Source organism: Mobula hypostoma, chromosome X2 (assembly GCF_963921235.1).
Source record: "Mobula hypostoma chromosome X2, sMobHyp1.1, whole genome shotgun sequence".
NCBI classification, from domain to species: domain Eukaryota; kingdom Metazoa; phylum Chordata; class Chondrichthyes; order Myliobatiformes; family Myliobatidae; genus Mobula; species Mobula hypostoma.
In genome coordinates this window covers 34,593,300-34,617,592 of record NC_086129.1, presented here as the reverse complement: position 1 = coordinate 34,617,592, position 24,293 = coordinate 34,593,300, and the positions used below count along the sequence as shown (strand labels likewise).

General features: G+C 38.2%; 1 protein-coding gene across 6 annotated transcripts in view; it reads left to right on the top strand.

The window, feature by feature from the left end:
- Positions 1–24,293, top strand: part of gramd1ba (GRAM domain containing 1Ba) — a 443,148-nt gene that overhangs the window by 71,915 nt on the left and 346,940 nt on the right. The window contains exon 3 of one of the 6 annotated variants that reach the window (XM_063038605.1): positions 12,835–13,577. The exons of the other annotated variants lie outside the window; for them this stretch is intronic. Coding sequence (XP_062894675.1) covers positions 13,243–13,577 — 335 coding nt within the window. The 5' untranslated portion in view covers positions 12,835–13,242. The remainder of the gene's footprint in view (positions 1–12,834; positions 13,578–24,293) is intronic. 6 annotated transcript variants of the gene reach the window in all.

The window sequence follows — 24,293 nt, the reverse complement described above, 5'->3', positions numbered from 1 at the left end:
TGAAAGCTGGAGGGGGAGGGGGAGATGCAAAATGATAGGAGAAGACAGGAGGGTGAGGGATAGAGCCGAGAGCTGGACAGGTGATAGGCAAAAGGGGATACGAGAGGATCATGGGACAGGAGGCCTAGGGAGAAAGACGGGGGGGGGGGGTGACCCAGAGGATGGGCAAGAGGTATATTCAGAGGGACAGAGGGAGAAAAAGGAGAGTGAGAGAAAGAATGTGTGCATAAAAATGAGTAACAGCTGGGGTACGAGGGGGAGGTGGGGCCTAGCGGAAGTTAGAGAAGTCAATGTTCATGCCATCAGGTTGGAGGCTACCCAGACGGAATATAAGGTGTTGTTCCTCCAACCTGAGTGTGGCTTCATCTTTACAGTAGAGGAGGCCGTGGACAGACATGTCAGAATGGGAATGGGATGTGGAATTAAAATGTGTGGCCACTGGGAGATCCTGCTTTCTCTGGCGGACAGAGCGTAGATGTTCAGCAAAGCGGTCTCCCAGTCTGCGTCGGGTCTCACCAATATATAAAAGGCCACATCGGGAGCACCGGACGCAGTATATCACCCCAGTCGACTCACAGGTGAAGTGATGCCTCACCTGGAAGGACTGTTTGGGGCCCTGAATGGTGGTAAGGGAGGAAGTGTAAGGGCATGTGTAGCACTTGTTCCGCTTACACGGATAAGTGCCAGGAGGGAGATCAGTGGGGAGGGATGGGGGGGACGAATGGACAAGGGAGTTGTGTAGGGAGCGATCCCTGCGGAATGCAGAGAGAGGGGGGGAGGGAAAGATGTGCTTAGTGGTGGGATCCCGTTGGAGGTGGTGGAAGTTACGGAGAATAATATGTTGGACCCGGAGGCTGGTGGGGTGGTAGGTGAGGACCAGAGGAACCCTATTCCTAGTGGGGTGGTGGGAGGATGGAGTGAGAGCAGATGTACGTGAAATGGGGGAGATGCGTTTAAGAGCAGAGTTGATAGTGGAGGAAGGGAAGCCCCTTTCTTTAAAAAATGAAGACATCTCCCTCGTCCTAGAATGAAAAGCCTCATCCTGAGAGCAGATGTGGCGGAGACGGAGGAATTGCGAGAAGGGGATGGCGTTTTTGCAAGAGACAGGGTGAGAAGAGGAATAGTCCAGATAGCTGTGAGAGTCAGTAGGCTTATAGTAGACATCAGTGGATAAGCTGTCTCCAGAGACAGAGACAGAAAGATCTAGAAAGGGGAGGGAGGTGTCGGAAATGGACCAGGTAAACTTGAGGGCAGGGTGAAAGTTGGAGGCAAAGTTAATAAAGTCAACGAGTTCTGCATGCGTGCAGGAAGCAGCGCCAATGCAGTCGTCGATATAGACTATTCTTGCGCTATATTTTCTCTCTGTCAATTAATCCTCAATCTATACCAGTATTTTACTCCAACCTCAACATGCTTAAATTTTGTTCATTAGCCTTCAGTAAAAAATACCACATCCCTTATGTATTTTGCTGGTTACATCCTCAAGAACATTAACAGATTATTCTAATATGATTTCCTTTTCATAAATGCAAGTTGACCCTGTGAAATCCTATTTTTTTTTATTTTCTAAGTGCCCTGTGACCATTTCCTAGTGTTTTCCCTACAAATGAAAACAGGTCAATTGATCTAGTTTCCAGTTTCCTCTTTCCTACCTTTCCTAAACAACAGAATCACATTTGCTACTCTTCAATTTGTAGGAACCATTCTGGAATTAATGGAATTGTGGAAAACAACAACCAGTGCACTCTAATTGGTTACTCTAAAATTTATTGCCATTCCTGCTTTTTAAAATTAGTCAAATCATCAAAATCCATCCAAAACACATGGAGCTACTTACTCAGACGATTTGACAAGTAGAGGGCTTCAGCTACACTGGGCACACTTTAATAGCTGCACCTGACAAGTTGACTTTCTACTATGATGTTAATCAACATAAAGTCTTTCCACGAACATGGATTTTCTTGGCAGATTTTTCTACAGAAGTGTTTTGCCATTGCCTCTTTCTGGGTAGTATCTTTACAAGACGGTGACCTCAACAATTATTAATACACTTCAGAGAAGTTGATAGATTTTGGGATGTTAAAGAGTAATTTGTACAGGAAGGTGTCCCTGAGAAAATATCATCTATGGCCATATTAAATGATGCATTATACTGAAATTCAGAGCACTGTTGCTGAATTAAATTCACTATGAACTTGCAGGGAAGTTAAAATTATACCCTGGCAAAAGTGGTTTAAAAACATTGAAACGATAACGGGGGCAAAAAGAACAATGAATTTCCGGAAAAGATTAAAAACAATTGGGGAAGAGGCAGATAAAATGAAAATATCAGTATATTTAGAAATATGTCAAATACAGAAATAAGGAAAAAGCAAGATAAGATTAAGGTAAGATTAAGGTAAAACTGAAGCAGGGATTCTGAATAAATTGCTTTTAATTTCACTGGTGAGGCTATTAAAAGGAAATTATGATCGTGGAAGAAGTTCAAAAGAATATTAGAGCAGCTAAGATACAAAATAAAGAATAAGTCAGATTTGAAGACAAGCATGCAACATCACAGACTGCATTCAGCTAAATTAATTTAGAGACAACACTAGTATTTTTGTTAAATAATTGAAATTAAATGGAGAAAAACAGGAATAATTCCAGAAAGCTGGTAACTATTTTGGTATTTTCATACCTTTGGGTAATGAGATAAAATAATCTAATAAATTTAAGAACAGTTGAGAACTACAGCAATTTTGTTACTATTCTCTCTGTGAACATATGTGATCTGAACTTAGGACTGTTAATGATTATCGTCAAATTGTTCCTACTATTTCAAATATTTGCGCTTTGTCTACAGATACTTGACACAGAAATAAGAGGGCAGCTGTGTTATTGCCATAGGTAATACTCATTCAGATTATATTACAGATTATAGGTAATGAGAAAATCAACAAGTAGATTTAAAGAGTCAACAAATTCTTTTTTCTTCTATTGGGTGGATGCCAGGTCTCAGAAGGGCAATGACATCAGTTCCATTTGCCCTTTCCTTATTTTCATTGTAACCTCCCTTTTCCCAAGACTGTCAGCAACATATTTGAGGAAGGAAGTTGGGCTCTATAAACTTATTATATTACTTTAAAGAGCTGACAGTGACTAGGAGATGGTGAAGGCTGTAGATTCTGTCTATATTTGTAAATTTCTGGAAGACATTTGTAATAGTACGTAAAACAGGCTTCTAGGGCAAGGGTTTGCAACAGGCTTCCAGCACAGATGCGCACATCCTGCCCACACAAAGCAAGATACCAGTTTGCTTCAAAAAAGAAAACTAAATTACCTGCAAAGATTGCACATGAAGCACAAAACAGAAGAAAATGTTATATGAAAAAAAGATAATATCTGTCATAGTCTTGTAGAAAAGTCAAAGCATTGACTGCATATAATATTTTGAACTATGATATTTTTGAACAAAATAGGTTTTTTATACTGTGTTCAAAATTGAGCAATAGTATTTGCAAGTTAAGGATATTTAAATAAAGTAGGAAAAGAAAGTGGAACTTGGGCCTCATAAAGGAGTAGTGCCAACAGGCATGCGTTCATCCAATATTGCTTGATGTCTTGATGAGGCTTTGATAGTAGGCAGGCTGAGTAATATTTTAAGTGCTAAAACATGCTACAAGATAGGGGCATCCTTATGTACTTCATGAGATTTATGAGAGGTCTGGAAGGAATGCAGATACAGAATTAAAGGGGATCTACCAGAGCCAGCTACTGAGAATTTGACTCATCATCTTCAAAAGCATGATTCATGACTGGAAATTTGAGTGTGAATCCCACTGATGGAGTGATTTATCATGAAATTGTGTTCTACTCAAAAGGTTCAAAGGTCCAATTTAATTTCAGAGAAATGTGTACAATATACATCCTGAAATGCTTTTTCTTCGCAACCATCCACGAAAACAGAGGAGTGCCCCAAAGAATTGACAGTTAAATATTAGAACCCCGCAGCTCCCTCCCTCCCACACATAAATGGCAGCAAGCAACAATCCCCACTCCCCCCACCGGCAAAAAAAAAGCATTGGCACCCACCACTGAGCACTCAAGCATGAGCAAAGCAATAGCAAAGACACAAACTTGCAGTTACCTCAAAGACTTTACATTTCACCCAGTATACGACATACCACAGGCTCTCTCTCTCTCCCTAATAAGGGAGAAAGCGGTGTCTCTGTTTCTTCAGTGAGCAGGGAGACATAACAAACAACTCGCTGGTTTACAATGTTAGAAGTCCCGCTTGCTCACGTTTTTCCCACTCAACAAACTCAACGGGTTTGTCTTTAAGTACAGGGTGCTTGGACTGAAGTTGTTGAAACGGTTTTAAGAGCTTCATTGCCTCATTAGACAGCTTGTCTCCACATATCACACACACGGAGCTTGGAGCGTGTGAGTCACCAGTCGCAATAAAGCCATATTTTATGTCAGGCTCGTCGTATTTTCTGTTGAAGGAAGCTTTCTTTTTTTTTTTGCAGTCTCGGCCTCAGCTGTCTCTGCGTTATCATCATCGTTAGGCCTTTTCTATCCCCTACCACCTCTTCCAAAGAAACTCTCAAGCGACGTTTGTTTTTTACTCATTGAGTAGTTGTAGGCTAATGACCGACTGATGACCTCACGTGGGTAATGACCACGTGTGCGTTCAAGTTCAGCAGTGAGCATGACAAGGAATGAGGAAAGGTGCAGCTGACTCATATCGTTTCATATCGCCAAATCATATCATTTCCTTGTGGCCCGGTAGCACATGCTTTGGGTTGGTACCGGTCCGTGGCCCAGTGGTTGGGGACCACTGCCGTACGTCACTTTTTTTGAGCTCTGTGCCTGAAGATCTCAAAGATATCGGGTCTCCGGGCACACAGCCATAGCTATTTCGACTTCCCCGACGACACACGGGTCTTCTGCCGTGACACTGACCCTCATTCCACCCGTCTCCAGAGCCCCAAGATCCTAGGCTTCCAAATCTGAGCTGGACTCTTAGGCCGAGCCCTTGGTGTGCTGAACAATGGCCGGTTATGAAACCCTGAGAACGGGTCCCATTCCTGCAAAGAACCAAAGTCAGTGTGTAACTCCAGGTCAGGGTCTTCAAAAGAACCCTGAAAGGGAAAAATAAAAATATTAAAGATGGAAATCGAGCTGTTTCCGAAGATGCAAGCAAAGGAGTCACCGTTTAGTGCCATCATTACTCTGGATAAAGTAACAATTTAGCTGTAACAGTGAAAAAAGTTTCAGTGAAAAAGTTCAAATTTCTAATCTGTGCTTTGTTACAATTAAAGATGATGATAAACATGTTGTATAAATTTCCAGGATGGGTTGTTGAACAAGAAATTTTTTTTTTTTTTTGTTAAATTTAAGGAGCACTAGAGAAATGGGCTGGTTGGAACACAAGATTTCTCCTGCCTAAAACTATTATTAAATGAGTAAGTTGTCAAACATTAATAGCTCCTTTACCAACAAGCTCTCTTCATTGACATTTGGTTCATTTAAGTATCAGTGCTGCCAATAGAGCACGTATTTTCCATCAGCTTGTTGGTTGTGTGTTAAATCTAATGGAACACATAAGCAGCTCAGTGACAACATATCATTCTATTTAGTAACACATTTTTGGCTCTCAATATCTTGAATGTAAACATACTTGCAGAAGCCAATTGCTGTGCTAGTGAATAAATTATGGTCTCTACTGTCAAATAGTTTGGGTAGTAAATTACTTTTGGGACTGTAGTTTTAGGTCACTGTGCAATGTGATGCCCATGAGATGATATGTAGCTGCGAACTATTGGAAAGTAATGCAATAGAGAGGAAGTAGGGAGTCCTCAAAGTAGAGGGGGTCTCCTTGGTGTTAGGATTGACTTCTACATCTCTAACACTGTAGGTAATTGTACACAGAAACTGGATCTTCAGTGAGAAGGCAAGAAAGTAATCACGAGTTGTCAGCAAGGGCAGGATTTGAATAGGATTGAAAACTTGTGTGTGGTTATCATGGAGCCTGTAAAGTAGTCCTTGATTGATGTGAGAATCTCAGGTAGCTTAGTAACTTACAGAATAATTGAGTTACCAAGTAACATGAGGTAGCAGCAGAAGGGTAACTGGAAAAGAAAAACACTCTGCATATAAAGTATGTGGGATTTATCCAGTATCAATTCAGAATGACAAATAGAAGGAAAGGGGGTTATTGGTTTATACCTTCGGGTTCCTTTTCTTTCTTGAAGCATTTTTCTCAGCTCAAATGTAGATGTATTCACTAGTTTCTTATATTTTCTGTGGTAGTTTCAATATCTATTCTATTGAGATGATGCATTCAGCAGGGGGAGAGTACTGTTGGAGAGGAATCTTGTTTCGGGATTTGTTGTACTTTTTGCTAGAAAGTTATAAAAATGTTGTGTCCTACAGCAGTTGGAATATATGCTGGACTGTAGAATAATTACCATACTCAATGGGTCAAATTAATCAGAGATGAGGGATAATGTTGTTTTCCAAACAGATTATGAATCTTTTCATTTCTATTGGTGTTTGGGATTCTGTTTATGTATAAACTGCCTTCAGTTGAATGTTAATTTTAAAACATTTTTCCTTTGTGTATATTCTCTATTGCCAATTAATTTATGTGGCAGGATGTCTGGAAGAGAATTCTATTAGCTAGTCTATCAAACTTTCATTCTGATTATTATCTCCCTGTTTCAAAGTTAGAAAATTCAAAGTAAATTTTAGTATCAAAATACATATGTGTCACCATATACAACCCTGAGAATCATTTTCCTGTGAGTATACTCAACAAATCTAAAGAAAAGTAATTATAACAGGATCAATGAAATATCAACCAGAGTGCAGAGGCCAACAAACTCTGCAAATGCAAACATAAATAAATAGTAATAAACAACAAGAACATGAGATAATGAGGTAAAGAATTCTTATAGTGAGATCATTGGTTGTGGAAGCATTTCAGTGGATGGGCAAGTGAGTGTAGTTGACCTTTTTATTCAAGATCCTGGTGTTTGTGGCGTAGAAACTGTTCTTGAACCTGGTAGTGTGAATCCTGAGGCTTTTGTACCTTCTACCTGAAGGCAGCAGCAAGAGAAGAGCATGGGCTGGGTAGTGAAGATCTTTGATAATGGATGTTGCTTTCCTACGACAGTGCTTCATGTAGATGTGCTCAGTGGTTGGGAGGGCTTTACCTGTGATGTACTAGGCCGAACACTACCTTTTGTAAGGTTTTTCGTTCAACGGCATTAGTGTTTCCATACCAGGCCGTGATGCAATCACCACTTTCCACCACACATCTATAGAGGTTTGTCAAAGCTTCAGATGTCATGTAGGCTCCTAAATAATTAGAGGCACTGACATGCTTTCTTCACAATTGCACTAACGTGCCGGGTCCAGGACAGATCCTCTCAAATAGGGAGGAGAACGGGAGCAGTGCGCGTGCGCAGCCCTCCGGTGAAAAATGATATCGTATCTGTTAAATAGGGGCCGTGGACAATTCTGATTTGATGGAGAATGGACGTGAAAGCACAGAGGAACATCTGGAGGAATTTCTGAAATGTTCATTCGTGCTGTCGTTACTGCGTGGTCGGGAATCTTTCGGAGGGTAGGCCTCAAATCCCCGGCTTTGCCTGCTTTTGGCGACCGATGTTGAGGTCGAATCGTTCGGACAGAGATGGCGCTTAGTACTCGGTTTTGGAGAGCTGATCAGAGCTCGAAGTTTTCAGTTGACTCAGAGTTGGACTGTGGTTGGCACGGCAGGGAGAGCTTTTCCTTCTCCCGTCTGCGTGAGATGTGGGACATTTGAGAGACTTTGGACTTTTACTGTGCTCATGGACTTCCTCATCAAGTTATGGTATTGTTGCACTGTTGTAACTATATGTTATAATTACGCAAACAACAGGAATTCTGCAGATGCTGGAAATTCAATAAATATGTTATAATTATGTGGTTTTGTCAGTTTTTTCAGTCTTGGTCTGTCCTGTATTTTGTGATATCACACTGGAGGAAATATTGTATCATTTCTTAAAGCATGCATTACTAAATGACAATAAAAGAGGACTGCATGTCTTCATAATCTAAATAGTAACAAGCAGGAATTTAAAGCTGCTAACCCTCTCCACCCCTGATCCTCTGATGGGAACTGGCTCATGAATCTCCTCCTGAAGTCAATAATCAGCTCCTTGGTCTTGCTGACATTTAATGAGAGGTTGTTGTTGTGGCATCACTCAGCCAGATTTTCAATCTCCCTTCTATATGCTGATTCGTCACCACCTTTGATTCGGCCCACAACAGTGGTGTCATCAACAAACTTCAATATAGCATTGGAGCTGTGCTTAGACACACAGTCACAGATGTAAAGTTAATAGAGCAGGGGGCTAAGCACACAGCCCTGTTGTACACCTTTGCTGATGGCAATCATGGAGGAGATGTTGTCAATCCGAACTGACTGGGGTCTACAAGTGAGGAAATCGAGGATCTAATTGCATGAGGATGTATTGAAGCCAAGGTCTTGGAGCTTATTGATGACATTTGAGGAGAATAATGGTGTTAAATGCTGAGTTGTAATCAATAACGAGCATCCTGATGTATGCATCTTTGCTGTCCAGATGTTCCAGGGTTGAGTGAAGAGCCAATGAGATGACATCTGCTGTGCTTTTGGTTTAGAACTATTACACGGAACAACTTCAAATATCTTACTTAGAAAATTCTTTAATTACAAATAGTTCTATATAAGTGAAATCTATAGTCAACTGGTTTAAACTGATGTTATACTGGGTGAGTTATGGGTAACTTGGTTGCTTATGATATTAAAATTTTGCTTATTACAAAGAAATTTCGCACAGCAAATTTTCTCACCAAAGTCATTTATGTAGGTTGTACTTATTTTAAGAATAGCCTCACCTTAAATTTTCCTTTCTTTTTAATTTTTTTTATTAATTTTTCCAAAGTTATAAACAAAATAACAATGTTGATACAAAGAGATTGGAATAATCTTATCGTTAATAAACATATACAGAAAAGATTTCAGATAACACAGGTATAATAGACTTCCAAACTCATGATGTAATTAATCATAGAGATAAAAGAAATAAAAAGAAAAAAAGTACAGAGAAACCCCCCCCCAAAAAAAACCAAAAAAAAAAGAACTAAATACTAAACCCAAAAAAAGCAAACGGAAGATGTTGGCAATGAGATTGGAGAATGTATTACCTCAAATTATTTCTGCTGATCAGACTGCATTTATTAAAAATCGCTACTCTTTTTTTAATATTAGGAGATTAATGAATATTGTTTATACTTCTTCACCCAGAATTCCAGAATGTGTAATTTCATTGGACGCTGAGAAAGCCTTTGACAAAGTTGAATGGACATATTTATTTAATATCCTTGAGAAATTTAATTTTAGTCCGATATTTATATCTTGGATTAAACTGATATATCTTAGTCCTTTGGCTTCGGTACTTACTAATAATCAAAGATCTCCCCCTTTTCATCTATTCCGTGGTGCTAGGCAGGACTGCCTTCTTAGTCCACTACTATTCGATATTGCCTTGGAACCGCTAGCTATTGCTATTCTTGACTCCCTTAATATGTTTGGCATCACCCTTGGAAATGAGACTCATAAATTATCACTATATGCAGATGATTTACTACTATATATTTCTAACCCGTGACTTATTTCTGGATAACTGTTTCATGTCTTTTGAACAGTTATCTAAGCAATTTGATTGCCTAGATCCCATTTTTTTAGATATTTACAAATAAGAAATTTTTTAAATACTATGTTGCCTACCTTTCCGACCTCATACCCTACTGGTATCACCGATAAAATTTTAGGTTTAAATCCTCTTCAGAAGGGATTAATAGCATCTATCTATGATATAATTATGAAATTACAGCCAGGTATATCTGATAAAATTAAAAATGAATGGGAAAGGGAACTTCAACTTTGCCTACCTATAGAGAAATGGGATAAAATTTTTCAATTAGTCAGTACTTCCTCTATATGTGCTAAGCATACATTAATACAATTTATAGTAGTGCATAGAACCCATAGGTCTAAAGATAAATTAGCCCATTTTTATTCCCATATAAACCCTATTTGTGACAGTTGTCACTCTGAGGTGGCTTCTTTAACTCATATGTTTTGGTCCTGTCCTCTTTTGGAAAAATAGTGGAAAGATATTTTTGATATTATCTCAACAGTTCCGTGTTTCGATTTACAACCCCATCCTATTACGGCAATTTTTGGATTGTTAATGATAGAACATAGATCTTTATCCTCTTCAGCCTGTCGGATGATTGCATTTGTTACTTTAATGGCCAGAAGATCTATTTTATTCAACTGGAAGGAGACCAATCCTCCTACTACATTCCAATGGTTTTCCCAAGCTATATGAAGTTTAAATTTAGAAATATTAGAAGTGATATTTTTGATCCTTCGGTTAAATTTGAAGAGACTTGGAAACCATTTATTCAACATTTTCATATGATGTAATTTGACCTCTCTGAATCCTTCTTATTAACTGAAAATATGTGAATAGAGGAACAGAGTTGACGATATTACTGAACGTGTTCGATTTAAGATATTGGTCTAGCCTTGTTTTGTTCCATTTAAATTTTCCATTAGCCTAATAAAAATAAAATTATCATGGCTAGTTTTATACCCCAAAACACAATCAAGGTTCCAGTATGCAAGTGTAAAGGAGAACAAACTAAATGTCATCAAACACGAGGCAATTAGCAGATGCTGGAATTTCAAGCAACGCACATAAAAGTTGCTGGTGAACACAGCAGGCCAGGCAGCATCAAACTTTATTAGGGTGAATCCAGAAGACTACAATACGCTTTATCAGAACATTAGTGTACCATGTGTTGTACCATCATGCAGTTTTCAACGATTTGGCATTTATTGATAAGTCATGTTGATCCTACAGTTTTATCATGCGCATTTATAAAGCCTTTTCTTTCTCCGTTGAGATTTGGACTTGCATGTTGCGCTTTTGAGAGAATGCAATTCCAGTAAGCTCTTGTTCATCTGCAATTCTCATTCAGCTGGCAAAAGTTAGCTGGAACATTAAGCAATTTCATAATTTTTTTTCAAATTTAAATTTGGCACTCTGGGTTCTGACATAATTCTACCTCCCATCAACCTGTAACACAGCAACTTGGCTTCAGCCCCTTATGTGATTGCAGCTAGTAGTTTGTTCCCGTTGTATTCCATAAACTACTTCGCTGAACTATCCACTGCGTTGATGATCAGCCATGATCACAGTGAATGACGGTGCTGGCTCGAAGGGCCGAATGACCTACTCCTGTACCTATTGTCTATTGTCAGATATGAATACTCCCAGTAAATGTACAAAGTGGAAGCATGTTGAAACAGAAAATGTAAATGTGTTAGACTGGAAAAAGGTGAAAATTGTTGTTCTGCAAACAAATTCAACATTGGTCCCTCAATAATTCATGGCATTAAATCACAAAGTGCAAAATTTAAAGAGTTCTTCCTAAACTTAAAGAGAAAAAAGGTTAAATGTATATAATGCATACAGCAAAGTTTGGTGATCTTGATCATGCTTAATACGTATGACTGATATTCCTTAAAGAGATCAGAGAGCATTTGTATTTCAGGGGTAATGCCAGTTGAAAGAGCAAAGAAAGTATGAAAATCACAAAGCCATGTGCTTCTTCCCAAAAATTATGATAGAATATTAGTGTGATAGAGTAAATTTTTGAGTAATTTTCATAACACAAGCATATTCTTGCAACTGGCAACCCCATTCCCCTTGGATGCCAGATGTCTGAGAGCATACTGTATTTCGATGATGGGAATTCTTTTAGTTCAGCATTGCTGTAAACTTTGAGAATTAACATGCACATTCCAAATGCGGATTAAGTTGTTTGCTTATCCTTTCTGGGATTGCCATTTTGGGAATGCAACATTTTTTTGCACGGCATGAAGTGCGGTATCCAATGTTCAATATAGCTGAGAGAATAAACCTAATATAAAATCCTGGTCATGTTTATTCAATTGCACATCTATCCTCTGTCTGTGAAATGTCTCAGTCTTAGTTTTGGAACATAGTTGGTTATCCTAATCTCAGTCTAATATTTTCATTATTGTAGATTTTGTTTATTTATTTTGAGGATTAATTCAATTTCATGGTCTTGTGCCCTACATAGATAAGTATTTTCTTGGCAAGAGGACATCTTCAAATAGGGGATTATTTTGCATATTATCTTGAGGAAGATCAAAAATCTGGAGAATTTTCTTCTTGCATGTAAAGCTGTCTTAATTAAGACTCACTTATATACTTTATTCAATTGTTTTGAAATAATGTTTTAAAAAACTTTCAAGTGAGTGTTTTAGAAAATGTCTCAGTAACCCCCTGCACCCCCTCACCTCCCCACCAACCAAACATACATACACAATGAATAAAAAAACTTTGATAACTTTGAATCACAACACTGGTATGTCAGCAAAGAATTGTGTTATCTCTTCAAAATGTTCAAATATATGTTCAATTTGAGTTGTAATAAATTCTTAATGACTAATAAGTCAATTCTCATTCATATACTGTATGTTTAAATGGTTTAGCGGATGCATATATATGCACTCCAGTTAGTCACATATTTTTAAATAACTCTCCAAATCTGCATGTATTAAAATTACATTTTGAAAAGTTGTGTAAAGTAATTGAGACCATGATGGTCTTGTGCAGATGTGAGATTCGGTGGTTAGTGATTTCATAACCGCTGCTGCTCAAATAAACAATATTATTCCCATTGTGATTTTGATTGGTTTTTAACTTTTGTTTACAGTATCTGCACTCAAATGGTTTGGGTCTGTAGTCGTCCAGCCTGCTAATAGCTTGCTGCTGACAGTTTGTCCATTCAGGAGGCCTAAAGGACAGCAAAGAAGTTCCAGCTATATTATTTCAATTTCACGAACAACTAGAAAGACTACTACTTTCAAAATCTTAAGTTCAATTTATATGAAGTGTTTGACTGCACAAAGCTCTATTTTACCTAAAAGGACCACCACAGATAAGTAAATTGAAAAGGTACTGGATCTAACCCTATGATTCATTGATTTTTTTCCCATTGATTTCATGGTGACACTTACCAGTTTCTGGTGTGTCTTTGGTGTGCATTCATTATTATTTGTTTAAGACTGTTTTTGGAACTATGTTGAACGGCTCATAAAAGAATCTTGCTGAAATCATAGAAATGACTGATACGCTGCAGCTTCCTGCTGTACAGATTTCATCTTCAGTCAGTGTGGCCTGGTCAAGATCATCAACTCCAACACTTCGGAGAAAGCGTTTCAAAATGAAACGTTGGAAGAATGTTCAGAGTGAGAAAGAACAAGTGGTGAACAGTGTTTACTGTGGCTCAATAACCAAGGAGTACCTTCAGCTTCCTTTGATTGAAATCACTCCCTCAAGCGATGAGGATACTCTGTGGTCAAATTGTTCGACGCCAAGTGCCTCCCCTCGTCGAAAACGTTTCCTGTTGAAGAAATGGCTGAAGGTTCGTGAGAAGAGGGATGCAAGTGAAACCAGGTAGGTATTGAATATAGAACTGTGAATTGAAGAAGTGATGTATTGTGAAACAGAAACTATAATGCATATAATTACTGACACTAAACTATCTATTTCTAACACACATAAATATGGACTATGTTTTCTATTTGTAAACAATATCTCTTCTGAAATATGCAAACATTTTTCTATGTATGTTCTAAACTTTAGAAAAAAAAGTAGGACAGGAACTTCGATTCACAGGGCATAATGATGACTTGCTCTGGAGAGTAATTGTGTTTCCTGATTAAGTATGACGTTCATGCAAGGTTATTGAAAAGTTTCTGGTTTTTGATGGAGAACGGCTAATCAATCCATTCACCATTTTTACATGTAGTTGTAACTAAGTGTTCAGACATACTTTAATGTCTATTGATTTCTCACATTGTAAGGAATCACAGCTCTCCTTAAATAAATTGATCAGTTTTCTTGATGATTTTGAAAATTACTTCTTGTATATGGTTCATGCAAGATTGTCATTTCAATTCTATTAAGAGATAAAAATAACAGAGTAGAAGAATCTGTGTCTATCTAGCCGAGAAACAGAGATTAGCCATTAAGTATTAGATTTCTCATTTAACCAATTTAGCAAATATAATTGTTAACTGGAAGGTGTACTCATCAAAGGTATAAAATGTTACATAAAGGCTAATGCAATGCTAATTTTTATTTTTATCAGATTGGAATACATGAAAGATGAAGTAATACTGTATAGAGCAGGGTCTAGTTCTCACTCTATACATAGTACTATATTCAATTTTGGGCACAACATCTCCGTAACAGCTCGGGGTGTTGGTGGCAGTGAATAGGGTTGCAGCTACAACAATGCTGGTTTACTAAAACAATGACAGGCCTAAAACGGTTAATTCTTGAATGGATGTTTACATTTAGTTTGTACGTTGTTGAGTTTAAAAGGTTGAAGGATAGCTTAATGTAAGTGTTAAAAGTGCTTAAAATGTGTCTGTGGTCAATGGATAAGAACTGTTTTGGTGAAAAACATCTCAAATTTAGAACTGGGCTGTTAAGTCTAAAATCATTAAACATTCTGCACACACAGTGTAGTATAAATCTGTAATCCTTGTAAAATGCTTTGAATATCAGATCAATTGAAATTATCAAGGTTCAGATTTATATTGGACAAATATAGTGGAATGTGTGAGATGAAGTATATAGCATCTCCGTTTGCTCTGATCGTCATGCTCTTCTTGCGGTTGTATTAAAGCTAATGTAAAGTTTAACAGGTTTAAATGTCTAAAATCACCTTGATTCTCACATTGATTAACATCAGGACATAAGTATGGAGATTTAAAGAAAGTTTGAAAATAAAGACAATTAATGAGAAAGAATAACCCAGCAGTTATACTTAAGGCAATTATTGTACTTGATTGCGCTGCTTTATGGTGCAATTCTTAATGTTAAAAATACGATATGATTTTTTCTTTTCAAATCTTTTTATTATTATTATCCAAAATTTACGATATGATTTTTTGCCTGGGTACAAAAGTTTTATATAAAATGTATAGGATGAAGCTATAGTACAGAGCCTTTTAATGGGTCAGTTACCCTCACTGCGGAAATGTGAACTGAGGTAATTTAAATGTTTGAAATGGATATAAGTGTTGCTGGACTCTAATTGAAAAATCTGCTGTTACATTTCTATTTCTGTGCAAGTTTGCGAAGTGCTAGGTTCAACATAATGGAAAGGAGAAGAGTAGTGGGTAGGGCAATTGACCACAATGTGGTAGACTCTCTGAATTTCTCATCCATATTTGCATTTAGGACTTCCCAGCATCATTTATGTAAAAGATGTGTAAAGCTGCTGTGGGTTGATCATGGTTGTGGTAATGCAGCACCTTTGCCGAGAAAAGACAAAGGAAATTACAATTTTTAAATACAAGATTAACATTTTGTTGGACATATCTATCTAACCATTGACATCTCCTTTTCTCTTGCCAGGCTAAGAGTTTCATTCATCAGCTATTAACCCTTCACGTATGGGTTGGCAAGATCTGATGGGTGCATTATTTCTCAGTAGGGATAGAGTTAACATGAATTTGTTGTATTCACAAAGCACTGCAGCTTCCTTTAATTCCTGATGGGGTGATATTTGCAAGCACTAGTGGTCAAGATATCATTTGAATTGGTTCCTTTTTATTCACTTCTTTTAGACCATTTCTTTCTTTTTCTTGGTGGTGGTAATTAATAGGCAAAGGAAAATCTGTCTTAAAGCAGCCTGTGAGAAAGCTTTTAGATTCTTCAGCCTCATGAAATGGGAATGGAGAAATAAAATCTAGAACTTGCTCCTTATGTTAAGGGTCAAGAATAAATTCTATTCAACTTTAGGAGATCAAAAGTAATCCATAAGATCTTTGCAGAATGGTGATGTGCATCAGAGCAATTTCCATTTCATTTTTTTTTACAGCAGACAGTGAGAGCAATTGTATTGGTCCTACTTTTTGTCTGATATCAGGAGTATGAATGAGTGGTCTATCAGGCTTAGTATCTTCATAGAGCTTATAAATTTTATGTACCAGTCCACTGAGTATGTGTAAAGTTTGAAAACAAACCAGAGGCAATGGGTTCTGTTTTCTACTGAAGCTGTGAATGTGTTGCTAATTCGAACTGAACCAGAGACACTTTCATACTTTGAATTGCTCCTTAGAGTGACTTTTAAAAAAGAACTGAACTTATTTTATTTTGATGCCATACAATCAGACCTTCATTCATTTTTCCTTGGGTCTTACGCAGAATTTGAGAGTTGGCAAGGTTATGCCAGTAAACAGCATTTTGTTTTCACTTTTGAAGAAATTTTTCCTAGCTGTTCCTACTCAGAATAAAATATTGAAGGACAATAAAGTGATATTTTGAAATATTAATAGATAAAATTATTATTAATCATATATATTTTGTTCTGTCTGTTTTATTATAAATTTTAAATTACTTGAATTTTCAGCACAAATGAAACTGCCAGTGATAATTTTTGATGAGTAGGTTTTGAACAGGTTGTCAACACAGATTGCGTTGGTGCTAGAAGTGCACAACCTTACTTTCAAATGACCATGTTTATATCTAAACAGTAAGCACTGAGAGGACAAATCATGAGAGTAGAGTAGAGAACCAATATTTTATATAGATATTTCAGGCATAATGGAGTGGAGGACAAAAGAGATGTGGCATTGCATTATTGATCAAGAAGACCCATCATTCCAGTAATAGCAGAGGATATCTTAGAACTATCCTTAAATGTGGCCAAAAGAAAAGGTACATTCACTTTGCTGAGAGCACTATATAGGCCTCCCAAGGGTTTGCAGCAGATCACAAAGAGGTGTAAGAGGAAAATTGCTGTGACATTAAGGAATTTCTACTTTCCCAATATTAACTGGATCTCCTTAGTGTGAAAGAATGAGATGAAGCATTTTTAATGTGCATTTAAGAGAGCTTTTTGTGGCAATGCACAGACAATTCTACTCAGGATGGGAAAGTGCAAGACCTAATCCTGGGGAATGAAACAGGCAAGCAGATGAAGTATGGTGTCACTGGGCAAGCACTGACCAGCACTTGATGTTTCAAAGGGCTTTGGAAGGAGGATAAATATTCTCAGGAAATCAAGGTTGGTAAGGCTGAACTTGGAGTATAGTGTTCAGTTTTGGTCACCCTGATGTAAAAAAGATGCCATTAAGCTGGGAATAGTGCGGAAAAGATTCATGAGGATGTTGCTGGACTTGGTTGGCGGGAGAGGTTGGGCAGGCTAAGACTTTATTCCTTAAACCATAGCAAACTGAAAGGTGATCTCATAGAGGTATATACATTATTCGGGCCATACAGTGCCTTGTGAAAGTATTTAGCTCACAATGCTTTGTTCAGTATTAAAACCAGCGATTTTGATCAATTTAATGGAGAATTTTTAATTGTGAATCACATAATCCTTTTTTTCACAGTAGAGGCCAAAAAACAGGGAAATTGTAAAGCATGAAAAACTAAAAATTCATAAACTGAACTGTCAGCAATTTAAAAGTATTCATCCGCCTTTGCTCAGTACTTATTTGAACAACCTCTCGCAGGTATTACAGCGAGTAGTCTTTTTGGATAAGTCTCTATTAACTTTGCACAACGTGATGGATCAAGATTTGGCCATTGCTGCTTGTAAAATTGTTCAAGCTGTACCAGGTTAGTTGCAGAATGGTGGTGGACAGCAGTCTTGAGGCCTTGCCTGAGATGTTCGATCGGGTTAAGGTCAGGACTTCAACTGGGCCTCTCAAGGGCATCAATTATTTCCATTTGAAGCCACTCCATGGTTTACTCTGGCAGTGTGCTTTAAGTTTTGTCCTGCTGAAAGATGAACTTCCTCCCCAGTTTAAGCTTTCTGGTAGAGGCTAGCAGCTTTCTATCCAGAATCTCTGTATCTAGCAGCATTCATCTTCCTTTCAATCCTGACGAGATTTCCATTCCCTACCTCTGAAAAGTATCCCCACAGCATGATGCTATGTCCACCGTAGTTTACAGTAGGGATGGTGTTACCTGGCTGATGTGCAGTATTAGATTTATGCAGCATGTACTGCTTAGTGCTGAGGCCAAAAAGATCCACTTTAGTCTCATCCAACCACAACACCTTCTTTCACATCTTTACAATATCTTCCAAGTGATGCTTTGCAAAGTCTTTACGGGCATAAATATGCTTTTTTTTTAGCCAGGGCTTCTTCCTTGGCACTCTTCCATAAATACCCTTTTATACAAGGCCTTCGAGATTGTGGAGTCATGAGCTTCATCTCCAGTTGCTGCCACTGACTTCTGCAGCTCACTCAGAATGACTGTTGGCATCACAGTAGCTTCTCTTACAAGTCCAGCGACTATGTTTAGAAGGGTAGCCTGACCTGGGCAGTGTGACTGTGGTTTCATATTTTTCCCACTTTTTTACGGTTGACTACATTGAGCTCCGAGGTATGTTCAGTGCCTTTGAGGCGGTCTTGTACCCTTCCCCGGATCTGTGTTTCTCTATTATAATTTCCCTAACTTGTCTTGAATGTTCTTTTGTCTTCATTTTGGTTTGGTCTGCTGAAAACCCACTATACTGATGGACCTGACAGAGAGAAGGAGTACTTATTCTTATGAATTCATTGAAAACAGGTGATACTCCAATTTTCTACATCAACAAATTGGGTGAGTTGGTAAGGTAAAATACAGTGTTGCCCTGTGGAAAGTCAGCGTAGTAATTACAAAAGCGATGAATACACTTTCAGTCTCACAATTTTAGTTTGCAATTGTTGACAGACTTTGCCATTTTTCTTTTGATTTGACCTGATATACAATATTTTGTAGATTAGCACAAAAAATCCTACTTCAGTATATTTTGATTTTTGAAAATAAGACAGTAAAATGTGAAAATAATTGTGGGGACTGAATACTTTTTCAAGGCATTGTAGGTAGGATGAATGCACAGTCTTTTTCCCAACTATGGGGAATTAGATGGCATATTTTTAAGGTGAGAAGGAAAAGATTTAATAGCAACCTCAGGGGCAAAATTTCATTAAGAAGGTGATACATTAATAGAATGAGCTGCCTGAAGAATAGGTATAGAAAAGTACAGCATTAAAAAAAAAGATTTGGATAGATACGTAGATAGGAAAGGTTCAGAGGGAAATGGGCCAAATATAGGGAAATGGGACTAGCTTAGGTGGGAGTCATGATTGGATGAGGCAGTTGGGCTGAAGGGCCTGTTTCTGTGCTTTGTGACTGTACCGTGAAGTGTGTTTTCTTTCCAACCAGGTCACATGAAAAAAAAATGCTTTGCTGTCCTTAGCAGGCTTTTTCACAAACCATGCTCAAAGTTACCTCACTAAAGAATTAACACTGGGCACACAAGTGTAATAAAAGAAAATAGTAACAGTGCTTTTGCGTAAATTGTGATCAGAGGTGATATTTGAATCTCATCATATTTCAAATACTGGTGAAATAAGAAACAGTATTGTATTTCAATTAAACTATAGAAATGATACAAAGACAATAATTTATAATCACATCCGACTGTCAGTTACAAGAAACTTGGTTTATTTTAACCTAGCCACAGATAAATTTTTTTTAGAAAAAGCAAGCTGTCTACACCTTCTGAAGGCAATCATATCTGACTCCCTTTGGTCAGTAAACTGGAGATGGTTCCTCCATATCTATTCTTCAACTGCTCATCTTCCAGTTCATGTACACGTCTGTGTCTGATGAGTAAAATCTAAGAAGGAGGCCATAAAAGATATGGCAATTCAAAAGAATCTACACCCCATTTTGCCTGTGCAGGCTCTGTAAAAACTTCTTAAAATTGCAGTTAATGCCACCAGAAACCCGTCTCAACCAATACTGCATCTATTGTTTCATGGTGGCAGATCAGTGTGACACAATGTTTGACCCATGCTTATCAGGACAGTACACATAACATTGACCTGGATCTGGAATTGGGACTCAGAGGCTTAGACTAAGCTAAACATTGCATCACAACATCTCAATACTGTTCATCCAAAGATTTTAACACAGCAAATGACTTTTTATTTAGTGGTAACAAAGAGTAGCTAGTAGGTTAGAGAATTTTTTGGTATATTATTTGGGAGAGAGTGCTGCTGGAACGATAAACTAATGTTGAATATCTATCAAATTATGTAAAATATTTTCATACTTTATTTAGCATGAGCTTCAAGACATAGTGCTTAAAATCAATTGGAACACATTGAAATATTTTAGCTGAATATTTGAGGAAATGTCCATTTAGCAAAACCCAAAAGCATGAATGCAATGCCTTCTGTGCACGCTTTGAAAGGGAGAACACAACTACAGCTGTGAAGATCCCTGCTGCACCTGATGACCCTGTGATCTCTGTCTCAGAGGCCGATGTTAGGCTGCCTTTAAAGAGAGTGAACCCTCTCAAGGCGGAAGGTCCCGATGGAGTACCTGGTAAGGCTCTGAAAACCTGTGCCAACCAACTAGCGAGAGTACTCAAGGACATTTTCAACCTCTCACTGCTACGGGCAGAAGTTCCTACTTGCTTCAAAAAGGCAACAATTGTACCAGTGCCTAAGAAGAATAATGTGGGCTGCCTTAATGACTATCGCCTGGTAGCACTCACATCGACAGTGATAAGAATGCTTTGAGAGGTTGGTCATAACAAAACTGAGCTCCTGCCTCAGCAAGGACCTGGACCCATTGCATTTTGCCTATTGCCACAATAGGTCAACGGCAGATGCAATCTCAATGGGTCTCCACACGGGTTTAGACCACCTGGACAACACAACCACCTACGTCAGGAGGCCTTTCATCAACTATAGCTCAGCATTTAATACCATCATTCCCACAATCCTGATTGAGAAGTTGCAGTTCCTGGGCCTCTGTACTTCCATCTGCAATTGGATCCTCGACTTCCTAACCAGATGACTGCAATCTGTGCAGATTGGTGATAACATCTCCTCTTCGCTGACGATCAACACTGGTGCACCTCAGGGGTGTGTGCTTAGCCCACTGCTCTACTCTGTCTATACCCATGACTGTGTGGCTAGGCATAGCTCAAATACCATCTATAAATTTGCTGACGATACAACCATTGTTGGTAGAATCTCAATTGGTGACGAGAGGGTGTACAGGGATATGCCAACTAGTGGAGTGGTGCCGTAGCAACAATCTGGCATTCAAAGTCATTAAGACGAAAGAGCTTATTGTGGACTTCAGGAAGGGTTAGACGAAGGAACGCATACCAATCCTCTTAGAGGGATCAGAAGTGGAGAGAGTGAGCAGTTTCAAGTTTCTGGGTGTCAAGGTCTCTGAGGACATAACCTGGTCCCAACGTATCAATGTAGTTATTAATAAGGCAAGACAGAGGCTATACTGTATTAGGGGTTTGAAGAGATTTGGCATGTCACAAATACACTCAGACGTCTATAGTTGTACCATGGAGAGCATCTGACAGGCTGCATCACTGTCTGGTGTGGAGGGGCCACTGCACAGGACCAAAAGAAGATGCAGAAGGTTGTAAATCTAGTCAGCTCCATTTTGGGTACTAGCCTACAAACTATTCAAGATATCTTCAAGGAGTGGTGTCTCAGAAAGGTAGCTTCCATTATTAAGGACCTCCAGCACCCAGGGCATGTCCTTTTCTCACTGTAACCGTCAGGTAGGAGGTACAGAAGCCTGAAGGCTCACACTCAGCGATTCAGGAACAGCTTCTTCCCCTCTGCCACCCAATTCCTAAATGGACATTGAATCTCTGGACACAACCTCACTTTTACGTATACCATAATTGATTTACTTATTATTTTTAAAATTTATTTATTATTTTTTTCTCTGCTAGATTATGTATTGCGTTGAACTGCTGATGCTAAGTTAACAAATTTCACGTCACACATTGGTCGGTGATAATAAACCTGATTCTGATTTATTTTTTCTGAATTGCTGAATTAAAATGGATTTTCAAGTCATCCATGCGGTATACTAGTCAGTATTTATTTATTTAATGATACAAAGCACACTGAAGTAGTTTGCATTCACTACAATGAAAACAAGTCTGTTCATCATTTATAAAGATGGCTAATTATTGCTAATTTTGTCATTGTGTTTATGGAGCAGTACAACACAGAAACAGGCCCTTTGGCTTATAATGTTCTGCTGAGCTAATTAAACCAGTAATTAAACGCCTAACTAAACTACCTTCTGCATTGTTTGCATATCCATGCGCCTACTTCAGAGCCTCTTAAACGCTTCTGTTTTATCTGCCCCCACCACATTCCCTGGCAACATATTTCAGCTGCCCACCACTCTATGAAAAATAGTACTTGCTCTGCATATCTCCTTTTTGAACTTACCCTCTTAGCTTAAATGCATGTCCTTTAGTATTAGACATTTAGACCCTAGAAAAAAATATATAGCTTATCTATACCTCATAATCTCAGAAATTTCTATCAAGTCTCCCCCCAGCCTCCACTGTTCCATAGAATGGAACCCAAGTTTGTCAAACCTCTTCTAATAGCAGGCCTTCTAATCAAGGCAGTATCCTGGTAAACTTCTTTTGCACCCTTTCCAAAGCCTTGATATCATTCCTGTAATGGGCAACCAGAAAATTATGCAATACTCCAGATGCAGCTTAACCAGACTCTTATAAAAACTACATAACCTCTTGACTCTTGTACTTTCCATTCCCAAGGATTCTGAAGTCAGTACATTTGTGAGGCCAGATGAGCACAATACCTGATCTCTGCACTTTGCAGTTCAGATTGCTAACTATTATATTGAAAGGGAATATTGACTGAATTTATGATTATAGATTTGAATATGGTTATAGGATTAGCTGTTTGTTCTTATTGCCTTCCAAGGGGGGAGGGGTGTAAGAAAGCCAAGTGGATAGGTATATAGATGATAAGCAGGTTGTACCTGTTTGGGGAGGGTAACAAATCAAGATAATATAGGGCTGGCAGGTGGTTTGGAGGTTGGAGGGAATGGAAATGGTAAACAAAGGGGTACAGAAGACCAGTAGGAGTTGGAAAGGAACATAGATGTGAGTGTTGTGTGTTAATTGCAATTGGAAAAACTCAATGCTCACACCATTGAGTTGCAAGTTTCCCTAGTTGAATACGAGGTGTCATTCTTTTGGTTTGTATTTAGCCTCGCCGTGACAGTGGAGGAGGCTGAGGACAGACATATTAGTATGGGATTGGAGTGCGGAGTTCATATGATATGCATCCAGAATATCAGGAATTCTCTTCCTAAACGTCGCCACCTCAATGTCTCTATTATTATCAGATGGCCTTTAAAACCTACCCCTTTGGTCATCACTTTAGTCATTGGTGTCTAATGCTGTCTGATAATGCTCCATATTGAACAACTTGAGACATTTTCTTATGTTTGCAGTCCTCTGCAAATGTCACTTACGGAACAAATGTATTAAATTTTAAGAAACTTCATGCTAATTTTCAGGAATCATCTGTAACTATGCACTTTTCTGAGGAGGTGGTAGGGAACTATTACTTGATAGAGTTGATGGCAGTTAAATATAATATAAATTAGAGTGGGATTTGAATCATATTGGGGCAGACCACACAAGGAAGGAATATTTTCTTTATTCTTTAAGAGACAGTATTACTGAACTTGCTAGTTTCTTTCATTTTAAGCTGTTAAATGTATTGAAAATACTTTGCTATAATTGGTAATGCTAATTTTCCATTGTTTAGAAAGTGATGGGATAATGAATTGAGTTTATAAACAAACCCTTGTGAATTCTGTGGATCGCTAGTTTTATTAGTAAGAAACTGCAGAAATTGCAATCAAACATTTTGTTTGTTGATCCTATTAAACTGACATTACTAGGACTACTTCCTTAGAATTGAATACTTAGTCTCCTGGGGTTTCTATTGGCCTCAAGATGGAGAATATTGGAAATTATTTATTTAGTCATGATTAGCAAACAGTGATTGGAACCAATATTCATGATTGTTCATTGTCATTCTTGAGTATACAAATGTACAGGGAAACAAAATGATTCCCTGTACATTGATGAAGGAAGGGCAGTAGATGTATTATATATGGATTTCAGCAAGGCATTTGATAAAGTACCCCATGCAAGGCTTATTGAGAAAGTAAAGAGGCATGGGATCCAAGAGGACATTGCTTTGTGGATCCAGAACTGGCTTGACCACAGAAGGCAAAGGGTGGTTGTAGACGGGTCATATTCTGCAT